General features: G+C 36.6%; 1 protein-coding gene across 1 annotated transcript; it reads left to right on the top strand.

Moving 5' to 3' along the window:
- The first annotated feature begins 888 nt into the window (after positions 1-888).
- Positions 889-9,786, top strand: LOC107774878 (coatomer subunit beta-1). The gene is made up of 6 exons (XM_016594532.2): positions 889-1,132; positions 2,022-4,089; positions 5,385-5,894; positions 6,231-6,316; positions 7,904-8,147; positions 9,426-9,786. The coding sequence occupies exons 2-5, from the start codon at positions 2,041-2,043 to the stop codon at positions 8,106-8,108; spliced, it is 2,850 nt and encodes a 949-aa protein (XP_016450018.1). The 5' UTR covers positions 889-1,132; positions 2,022-2,040; the 3' UTR covers positions 8,109-8,147; positions 9,426-9,786.
- Positions 9,787-11,934: the final 2,148 nt, after the last annotated feature.

Genomic DNA, 11,934 nt, shown 5'->3' with positions numbered 1-11,934 from the left:
ATACGTTAGGAGTGACGTTGTTCAACAACCACCTAAATATGTACTCGTTTCCAAGCAGTACATAATAAATATGCACGGTTAATTGAGAGCTCTTCAATTAACTAAAATAAGCACATAGTTGAACATATAAAGAAATCTAAAGACTCAATTATGACAAAACATATCAAGAATTCATCCTACAAAAGGGTCCACCAAACCTCTAGAAAGAAATGTTGCTACTCATAGTCATGCTAATATAGATTCGAAAGCATTCAAATACAGGTTAAGGAAGAACGGAGAGAAAACTCTTGTGATTCCTTGCTTCCAAGTGTTCCCGCAACACTTTGCCTCTTCAATAATGTCTATCCTCTAAAAAGTAGGTTTAGAACCCCTTTTATACATATTAGGGGCGTGTAGGGTCGAAACTATTAATCCTAGCCAAAATAGGAAAAGTTTCCCACGTTGGCGTTTTTAATCGTGCATGGCGCAAAGCTGGGCACCCAACTCTGTGTAGTGCTATGTTTTGCATTTTAAATTGTGCCCGACTCAAATCTGGACGCCAAAAAACCACACTACTCTAAATTCTTCCATTTTGACTTTAATTTATGCACAATCCTTCCATATCGCCTGTAATTAACCTCTACACATATAAACATCATTATTAAGCTTGTGTCACAAATATTCGATACCAAATTTAACAAGATCGAGGCATAATACAGGATAATTTACATACAAAAACATGAATTTTTAGCCAAACATCAATCCACCACTAACGAGTTAAAAGTCCATTTAGCTAACTAACTTAATTGCTGAGATTCCTGGGGAAAAATTGATTGATTTCCTCAAATTTTACTGTTTGTCAAATTGAAACATGTTTTTTCTCTTTCATTTATTTATTATTAGAAAATTATTATATTGTGATGGGCAACAAAGTGCAGGCTCGTTACAGTACAGCTTACGAAAGAAAAAAACCTTACAACTTGAGAAACAACACACACTACTCTTCTCTCTCTCTCTCTCTCTCTTTCTTCGGATCTTGCAGATCTGAGTATAATAGACCCCTAGTACTCGTCCCTCGTCCACACCGAATTTCTAGACCCAATTCGACGCCCACACCGAATTTCTCCTATTGAAGATTCATCCTCTCTGGCGAGTACGTTTTTGATCAATTTCTCTTCTGTGTACAATTGATTTTCATCCTAGTTCTGTCCTTTGCTCTATTTCTCTATCTGGCCCCTCTTTTATCTATGCTTTGCTTATTGGGTTGATTTCAAACTTTTCGATATATATGGATTAGGGTTAAATGTCTTGTTTTTCATTTATATTTTGATCAATTTTATGGATCTGTATTAGGTGGTTGAATCAGAAGTGAAGTGTGTCTATCGTGATCTCTGCCCCTTGTATATAGTAGTAATTCGTGGGCCAATTTTGTACTCCTATTTGTTTAAGCTTAATGATTTGGGGTTTATTTTTTTCCTTCAGTATCACATTTTTGTCATGTTTTCTGATCCAATACTGTAATTTAGTATTGATCTGCTCTTAAAAGAATTGGATTTGGTATTAGGTTGTCTGTTCCTTATATGAATTTTGAATCAAACGTGCATTGATAGGAGTTTACTAATTATCTTGCATTTCATTTAATGCCTTTTCTTCCCTTGATAGTTTTGTGTTTTTGATCTCCTTGTAAAACAGATGTATTTACAGAACTGATGTAGCATCAGAGATGGATGTAGGGTAATAGATACAGTTTCATTTGAATCTAATAACTTCAAATTAGGTACTCTATTTGTTAATAGATTATACATATAATAAATTTCGAACCCAGTGAATCAAATGGACTATGGTAGAATTTCGAACTAGAATCTATAAAGACCAAATCCTGAATCAGCATTTGTGTAGCATTAGTTGATCATATAACTGAATTGTAGTAATTTAACTAGTTCAATAGAAGAATCCTTTTCTTTGATCCTTGTGACTTTATTCCTTATTTGAAACTAAAGATATTGTCAGTCGAGATTTATGCCAAGCTATACTAATTTCAGGTAAAGTGAGCGGAATAAAATGGAGAAGTCCTGCTCTCTGCTGATACATTTTGACAAGGGTACACCAGCTCTTGCCAATGAGATCAAAGAAGCACTTGAAGGAAATGATGTCCCCGCCAAGATTGATGCTATGAAGAAAGCTGTAATGCTTTTATTAAATGGAGAATCCCTACCTCAGCTCTTTATTACTATTATTAGATATGTCTTGCCTTCTGAGGATCACACAATTCAAAAACTGTTGCTTTTGTATTTGGAGATTATTGAGAAGACGGATTCTAAGGGGCGTGTGCTGCCTGAGATGATCCTAATCTGCCAGAACTTGAGGAATAATTTGCAGCATCCAAATGAGTACCTTCGTGGAGTTACTTTGAGATTTCTTTGCAGGCTGAATGAGGTTGATATAATTGAACCTCTAATTCCATCTATTATGAGCAACTTAGAGCATCGTCATCCATTTGTGCGGAGGAATGCAATTCTTGCTGTGATGTCTATTTACAAGCTCCCACAGGGTGAGCAGCTCCTGGTAGACGCACCAGAAAAGATCGAGAATGTTCTGACCACTGAGCAGGATCAACCGGCTAAGAGGAATGCATTTCTGATGCTCTTCCAATGTGCTCAGGAGCGTGCTATCAATTACCTCTTGACTCACGTTGATAGAGTCTCTGATTGGGGCGAGTTACTTCAGATGGTTGTATTGGATTTGATTCGAAAAGTTTGCAGGACAAACAAAGCGGAGAAAGGGAGGTATATCAAGATTATTATATCATTACTGACTGCCCCTTCTGCTGCTGTTACCTATGAATGTGCTGGGACTCTTGTTTCCTTGTCTTCTGCTCCAACTGCTATAAGAGCTGCAGCCAACACCTACTGTCAACTTCTTCAATCTCAGAGTGACAACAACGTTAAGCTTATTGTGCTCGATCGACTGAATGAATTGAAATCTTCCCATAAAGATATCATGGTTGATATGATAATGGATGTCCTTAGAGTACTTTCCAGCCCGAACCTTGACATCAGAAGAAAAACACTCGACATTGTTCTTGAATTGATCACTCCCAGGAATATCAATGAGGTTGTTCTCACACTGAAGAAAGAAGTTGTGAAAACTCAAAGCGGTGAGCTTGAGAAGAATGGCGAGTACCGCCAAATGCTCATCCAAGCCATTCATTCATGTGCCATAAAGTTTCCGGAAGTGGCAAGCACTGTAGTCCATCTTTTGATGGACTTCTTGGGAGATAACAATGTTGCTTCTGCAATTGATGTGGTTGTGTTTGTCCGGGAGATTATCGAAACAAACCCAAAATTAAGGGTTTCCATTGTGACAAGGCTACTAGACACTTTCTACCAAATTCGAGCAGCACGAGTTTGTTCCTGTGCCCTTTGGATCATTGGAGAGTATTGTCTATCTCTCTCTGAAGTTGAGAGTGGCATTGCAACTATCAAGCAGTGTCTTGGAGACCTACCATTTTACTCAGTTTCTGAGGAAAGTGAAGCTACTGATTCTTCAAAAAAGACTCCGCAAGCGAACTCCATTACTACTGTGTCGTCTAGAAGACCAGCTATCCTTGCTGATGGAACATATGCTACTCAAAGTGCTGCCTCTGAAACTGTTTTCTCTCCTGCAACAGTTGTTCAAGGATCTTTAACCACTGGAAACCTGAGATCCCTTCTTCTCACTGGTGATTTCTTCCTGGGAGCAGTTGTTGCTTGTACACTGACTAAGCTCATTTTGAGGCTGGAAGAAGTTCAACCATCAAAAATTGAAGTGAACAAAGCAACGGCAAATGCATTACTGATCATGGTCTCAATGCTACAGCTAGGGCAGTCTTCAGTTCTTCCTCACCCAATTGACAATGATTCTTATGACAGAATAGTTCTTTGCATAAGATTGCTCTGTAATACTGGTGACGAGGTTAGGCAGATCTGGTTGAGCTCTTGCCGAGAGAGTTTTGTTAAAATGCTTTCTGATAAACAGCTAAGAGAGTCAGTGGAGATCAAAGCAAAGGCACAAACTTCTTTCTCCCAGCCAGATGACCTCATTGATTTCTACCATTTGAAGAGTAGGAGGGTAAGACACTTCTACCTGAAACATTTTGTGGTTGGAGGTCTCAGGAGATTCTCTTTTCTAGTTCCGTGCTTATTGAAAATGTTAGTTATCAATAATCTAAGTTGCTTCAACATGGTAGTTTAGGTGCCGCACCCGTGTGCCGTGTCGACACGACACTAGTATGGGTGTGGGTATGGGATCCGTATCGGATCTGGTCAAACAATTTTGGGTACTTTGACCACGATGGATGGAAAAATTCGAGACAAGATACAATTTGATTCCCGAAATCAGAATCAAAACTAGGGTAAATTTGAAGAAAATAGCATACCTTATCTAGAAGAATTCATTATGTTGGTGTTGGGACTGTAAATTTTTTGGTCCTAATCATGAGTGAAAATAATTGCAAAGTTATTTTGTTTGATGCTTTGTTGCTTAGGTGGGATGTGTCTTAATGTGATATTTCAATTTTACAATAGTTCAAATTGCAACCTGTAACTGATTTGCAAGGGTTTTGTGTTTTTTCTGTACCTTTTTCTTTTTGGAATTGTGAACATTATATCATAACTTAAAAAACATGGTGCAAAACCTGGACATTCTATAAGTGCCGTTACTTTTTGTAGAATAACGTAACTTGCCTTGCACATTACCTATCTGTAGAAAGTAAGAAAATTTGAGCATTCACGTTAAATCTAACTTTTGAGTTCTATGTTTTAGTTTATGTTAATTGACTAAATTTCACTTTAAATACTTATGTAAGATCTCATTAGCAATTGATACCATATCATTTTTTCCTTTCTAGCTAATTGTGATACCATTATATAGAGAAAAGTTTTACAAAGAACCGGGTTTTTTTTGCTGTTTCTCAAGTTTCTAATATCTAATTTAGAAAATTAACTACTTTTCCTTTAAGTTATAATTTCATTCCTTTATAACAAATAGAATAGAAAATGAATGTCATAAATATGGTTGTATAGACAAATAGCTGTTATTACTATATTAAGAAGTCTTAAATTTGTATGCATATTAGAGGTTTGGGGTGCTTTTGTGTGCCAATTTTTGGGCTTCTTTCTCCAAAAATGATGAATGAATGAGAGTGGACTTCACGCCTCAAAAAGGCTGATAATAAGGTCATGTGTAAACCACACGCCATTTCCTTCCACTGTTGTCTTCAACATTCTCCTTAAAACACTAATTTTGTGCAGTAGTTTCTAAAACATGCAAGGGTTGTCTAGATAGTTCAATTTTTCCCCTTCTTGGTGCTCAGAATCAATGCAATAGTTGTTTCTCCATGTCCTAACTAAATATATGTACTCCAGGGCATGAGCCAGCTGGAGTTGGAAGATGCTGTCCAGGATGATTTGAAGCATGCCACTGGAGAATTTGTCAAGGACGAAAATGATGCTAATAAGCTAAACCGGGTTCTGCAGCTCACGGGATTTAGTGATCCTGTTTACGCTGAAGCATTTGTGACAGTTCATCATTATGATATTGTCCTGGATGTCACTGTTATAAACCGAACCAAAGAGACACTTCAGAATTTATGTTTGGAATTGGCAACAATGGGTGATCTTAAGCTCGTTGAGCGTCCGCAGAATTATACTCTAGCTCCTGAGTCAAGCAAGCAGATAAAAGCTAATATCAAGGTGTCTTCTACTGAGACTGGAGTAATTTTTGGTAACATTGTCTATGAGACTTCAAATGTGCTTGAGCGGACTGTTGTCGTGCTCAATGATATCCACATTGACATCATGGATTACATATCTCCTGCCATGTGTAGTGATGCTGCTTTTAGAACTATGTGGGCTGAATTCGAGTGGGAAAACAAGGTAGAATGCTGTTCTTTGATTGTTTAACAATCATTTGATTGTTATTTTTTTTTTTGTTGCTGCTTCTAACTTTCTAAACCTTTTGATATCATAAATAATCTGTTGAGTTATAGAAATAGAGACAAACTCGTTCTCTTTCATTTTGATGAATTAAGTCCTGTGATTCCTGGTTTCTTTTTGGGTTACTTCAAAATGTGTGTAATGACTGGGTTTACCAAAATTTTTAAAGGAAATTATTACATGAATTATATTTAATTATATGCACCTGATGAATACCCCAGGGTGAAGTGGTCTGATTAAAACCACGAGCGCCTCAGCTAATATTGTACATTGCAGGTTGCTGTCAACACTGTAATTCAGGATGAAAAAGAATTTCTTGACCATATTATCAAATCAACCAACATGAAGTGCCTGACTGCACCGTAAGTTCTCTGGTCACACTGAATTAATTATGGAAGTTGATGCTTGATTATTTTATTTGCATTTTCTGATTTATGATTTTGTTATTATTGATATTAATACAATCTGGATTCTAGAGTATGGTGTTTCCTCTACAACAACTCAGTGAAATCCCACAAGTGGGGTCTTGGGAGAGTAATATGTACGCAGACCTTACTCCTACCCTGAGGAGGTAGAGAGGTTGTATCCGAAAGACCCTCGGCTCAAGAGGAAGAATAGAAACAAGTAAATATCAACAAGGCCAGGAAAATGATACCAACAATGAATGAACCGGAAAAACAGATAGAAGAAAGCAATAGCAATAGCAATAGTAATAGCAACAAGTAGTAACAACGACAAGGTACTAGAAAATCGAAGCGGCAGATAGTACTAAAAATAACCCTAACACTAGCACTTTGATAATCAATAACAAGGTGCTAGCAAGCTAGCCCTAATAAACCCGGAACGGATTGGAAAAACACACTACGGCCTATTACCCTTCTACCCTAATCTTCGACTTTCATATCCTCCTATCAAGGGCCATGTCCTCGGTAAGCTGAAGTCGCTCCATATCCTGCCTGATCACCCCCCCCCCCCCAATACTTCTTAGGCCGCCCTCTATCTACCTCTTCTCCTACTTGGCAGCGCCAACCATTCACACCTAGTTGTAGCCCAAAAAAAGATGCAGAGTGATTCCTCACCTACCCTGTCAGGGGCCCTCGCTAGGCATCTAGGCTTCTCCGTCTCACATGCCCGAACCATCTAAGCTTCGCTTCTCGCATCTTATCTTCCATGGGGGCCACACCCATTTTCTCCCGAATATTTTCATTCCTACTCTTATCCATCCTAGTGTGCCGCACATCTATCACAACATCCTCATTTTAGCTACGTTCATCTTCTGGATATGGGAGTTCTTGATTGGCCAGCATTCTGCCCCATAATTTATGATTTTGTTATTATCGATGTTAATACAATCTAGATTCTAGAGTATGGTGTTTCCTGTCATATATATAATTCTTCAGACAAGATTTTTGAACGTTATGGCAATGTTGCGAATTGTTGGAATAAGACTCAGGTATTTACTATCAGAAAATATGGAACTTCATTATCCGTGAGAATCAAATTTGTCTTTTCCAAATTGGATTTGCGCTAGTACTTCTAGTTGAGGGGAAATAGGTAGTTTCTTTTTCTATCATCTCGAGATCAGTTTCTTCTCTGTAACATTTTTTCATTTGCTCTTGTTGGACGTACTTGAATTGCACAAAATTAAGAAGATGGTCAAATTGATGTTTCAGGTTCACAATCACTAAGGTCATTTTTTGTTTTTTCACTCGCTGGATATGTTAGGCAGTATTAAATATATATCGCTCTGCACATGTACGTGTGCGCATGTGTAATTCTGTCAATATATACTGATAAATTCCTTTGAGTTACCTGTTGATTTGTCAAGAGAAAAGGAGTTACGTGTTACTTGTTCGTTGCTTAAGTCATTTGAGTCTTGTTTCTTTTGATGCATGGCTGCTGATGACAGTATAAAATTTTCATGTATCTGCTTTCATACATAATTCCAGATCTGCTTTGGAAGATGAATGTGGGTTCCTTGCTGCTAATCTGTATGCGAAAAGTGCGTTTGGGGAGGATGCTTTGGTGAATCTGAGCATTGAAAAGCAATCAGATGGTAAGCTCAGCGGTTATATTCGCATAAGAAGCAAAACACAAGGAATTGCTCTTAGCTTGGGAGACAAGATAACACTCAAGCAGAAGGGAGGCAGTTGATCTTGCCAAGTTGATGTTAGTCTCCCGTAGATAACGCCGGTATCCTACTCCCTGTCTTTAAAGAGATTCTACAGCTTAATTGTTTTTGCCTTGTATGTTTCCAGGGGATGATTAGTTTAGGTGGCTTTTCTTTTCTGCAGTTTCTGGACACACACAGAGACAGTCATTAGAATTGTGTTTTAGATATTACTCCCGGGGCACCATTTTATGTGACAGCCTGGACTTTGGGGTAATCAGTATTGTTTATTGTATCAGTCTCAGTCCATCAGTCGAAGTAATTGGTTAACAATCTGTGGAACAAGTTAGGTTGGCTTGGAAAACATCACATTATTGTTAATTATTCAAGGAATTGGAGATCTTGTAAAATCTGTCTAGAATTTATTACTTCCTCTGGTCCAAAATTAGTGTTTTAAGGTTTTGGCATGCTATTAAGAAAACCATTTAATAGCTATTTGGCTAATTATCCCAGCATTAATCATAAGGGTTATTTGGCTAATTACCTCTGTCTCCTCAGACTTTTTAGATCATTTATTGGAGTAAGGTAGATTTTAAGAAAAACAATTAATGCCTTCTTGGTTTTCTAAAGCGACACCTATCTTGGGCCAAAATTACAGTTATTTTGTATGGGTGGGACTATTATTTACTGAATTTTTTCAAAAAAAATGACGAGCACACTGGCACCAGAATACCGGAATATCAGATTAATTATATGTAAAATAATTATATACATGCATATAAATAAGTCTATGCATGTGTGTGTACGTATGTATGCAGTGGCATCAGCGATAGTTTTAAGCATTAATTACTAAACTACCTGTGAATGCGTGTCATCTTTTGTAGAAAACTTTGGGAGTTGGTGGGTGATCATGCGTATCATGATCATTTCACTAGGCACAAGTGCATGACATCTTGCTCTCTTAGCTGTAATGGGTTCTCTGCGTCAATTTTCCAGAGAAGAGTTTCCTAGTTCAACTTCTGCCCATCCTTTTGACATTCTAAATTGTTCAACCTGGAATGCCTGGAATATATCCTTTATTTCTGGGTACAGCCATCAGTATTAGTCATCAATCAACATGGCAAGCTTCTGAGAGTAGCCTTCAAAACCTTTGAGACCCATGTAGAGTTACCCTGAAGTAAAGTTGACTCCACTTCATTATGACATCCCCTTCATCTTTAGCAACTTGAATGTGTGACAAGCAACTTTTTGTTTCCCTCTTTTCTTCATCTTCTAACTCCATCATAGGCTTCGGATCAGCTTTTGTCTTTTTATCTGGATGGCTTCTTTGAGTACAACTCATCAGTTTTCCCCGTTTGCAGGTTGTTAGACATGAATCTGAGACGACTCCACATCTCCGATTTGCAGCTTGGAGGAGTGCTGGGGTTATTGAGAAAATCTGTAGAAATTGTGGTGCTGCACTTATTTTTTAGGTTCAGACATGAGAAATTCAGGCATTTTACTCTTCTTTGAGGACATTTTTTGTAGAGAAATTGGAAGGGAGTACTGCTTTATCTTTGTGCTGTAAGTTAAATGTGTTCATACCCCAGTCAGAATTTGGTCCAAGTCACTTTTTGCTTGTTACTTTCTTTACCCCTTATTCTTGATTTCCCTTGTTTGTAAAAGCAAAGGTCACCTCAATTTCAGGTGCCATATTATATTGGAATTTAGTTATTTTCCCCAGCAGACTCCCCCTTCATCCTTTCTCCTTTCTCTTGTTTTGTTCCAATTTGTGCAAGTTGTGCTCAAATTCCATGCAGGACCTTATTTTTTATGTTTTGAGTGAGTCGATCACCAAGGGACTTGCTAATTCTATTGTTAAGGATAGTATAAAAAACATGAAATCCAGGCGTTTGTTCAGCAAAGCGACCAGGGACAGTTGCTATAAAATGTCTCGTTACTTGAGTTAATCATGCTACTTGAATAGTCCTAGGGAAAATAAGATTCAGAACTTGCAAAAGCATAGAGAAACGGAGCGATGAACTTTGGCATTTTTGTGAAAACTGAAGTAGATTGGGCAATATTTATACAACTCATTGACAGATTAAGTATTGTAAAATTGCAGTGGCGCCCTCTTTGGTCGTCCTCATTTAACCTGTACCCACTTTTATATGGTGTTTGTGAACATATTTTAAGGTAGTTTATGATATTTTACAGTGTTAGTTGTTGTGGCGCTTTATTTTTTACTATTGTTTAGTTTTTTTTTCTTAATTGCAAAATGGGTTTGTTAGATTTATTGTTGTTTTGACAAATTGGATATTGGGGTTTGTTCTTGATGATATTTGGAGGTTATGTTTCAAATTTGATTAAATCGTATACTGGATTGTTAAAATTCGAAGAGCAAATTTGTGTTTCTGGGTAATTTGCACTTCAGGCCTATTTGGTCTTAAGTGCATGAAAACATTGGTTGCACTTCAGACCTTTGACATTAAGTGCATTTGAAGTGCAATTTTTCACTTCAGACTTATTGGCCTTAAGTGTAGGAAAACATTTGTTGCACTTCAGACTTTTGTGCATCTGAGGTGCAATTTTTCACTTCAGACTTATTGACCTTGCGTGCATGAAACCATTGGTTACATTTCAGATCTGTTTGGCCTTAAGTGCATCTGAAGTGCAATTTTTCACTTCAGACTTATTGACCTTAAGTATAGGAAACGTTTGTTGCACTTCAAATCTTTGGGCCTTAAATGCATCTAATGTGCAATTTTTCACTTCAGACTTATTGGCCTTAAGTGCATGAAACCATTGGTTACACTTCAGACCTATTTGGCCTTAAGTGCATTTGAAGTGCAATTTTTTACTTCAGATTTATTAGCCTTAAGTGTAGGAAAATGTTTGTTGCACTTTAGACCTTTTGACATTAAGTCATCTGAAGTGCAATTTTTCACTCAGACTAATTTTTTTTAACTTCAGACCCGATAAGTTTGAAGTTGATCGTAAAGTAAGCAGACTTGCAATTTTTTTTACAAAGTGGGTATAAGTTCAATTGTGACCCCAAAATCGGGTATAGATGCAAAAGCCCCTTAAGTATTGCACTTAGAGCCTGTTTGACCAAGTTTCTGGAAAGCCAAAAGTATTTTTTGTTGTTGTTGTCAAAAGCCCCTCATATACAATTTTTCTGCTTTTGGAGAGAAGCTACAAATTCTAGCTTCTTCGAAGAAATAGATGCAGAAGCAGAAGTAGAAAATTAATTTATTCAAGACAAAAATAACCTTACAATAAATTTATATTTTTCAAATTATCCCTTATTAATTTAATATTCTTTTTTCCTTTTCCTTTTTTTTACTATACCTTTTTTTCCTTTATATTTTAATCATATTTTTATTCTTTTTCACCTATCCCTAAGAGTAGATTTTAAATTTATATTGAATGATATATTTGATTATTCAAATTATCACATAAATAATAAGTAATACCAAATACTCATTGTTGTTGCTTTGAAATAATTATATTTTATATTGATCAGAATTTTTAATTTATATTTTTACTTTACGTTTTATATTTAAAGTGAATTCTTTATAATAAATATTTATCTTTTTTAAATAATACTAATTGCAAACTGAACCTTTATTGTTCATTTCGTAATTTTATACTTAAAAGTACTTTTCGAAAATATTGGTCAAACACGTTGAGCTTGCAAAATCACTATTAATTAGCCAAACACAAAAATTCTGTTTTGCAAAAAACAATTTTGAATAAAAATACTTTTCAAAATAAGTAGTTTTTGGTAGCTTGGCCAAACGGGCTCTTAGCCGCTATTTACTCGATTGTTCTATTTTTTAATCACTAGTCTTAGGATACGCGCTTTGCGCATCTTCCCTAAGTTAATGA

Source organism: Nicotiana tabacum, chromosome 10, assembly GCF_000715075.1.
Source record: "Nicotiana tabacum cultivar K326 chromosome 10, ASM71507v2, whole genome shotgun sequence".
NCBI lineage: Eukaryota > Viridiplantae > Streptophyta > Magnoliopsida > Solanales > Solanaceae > Nicotiana > Nicotiana tabacum.
Note: the sequence above shows the minus strand (reverse complement) of the source record. Positions and strands in the feature narration are given on the sequence as shown.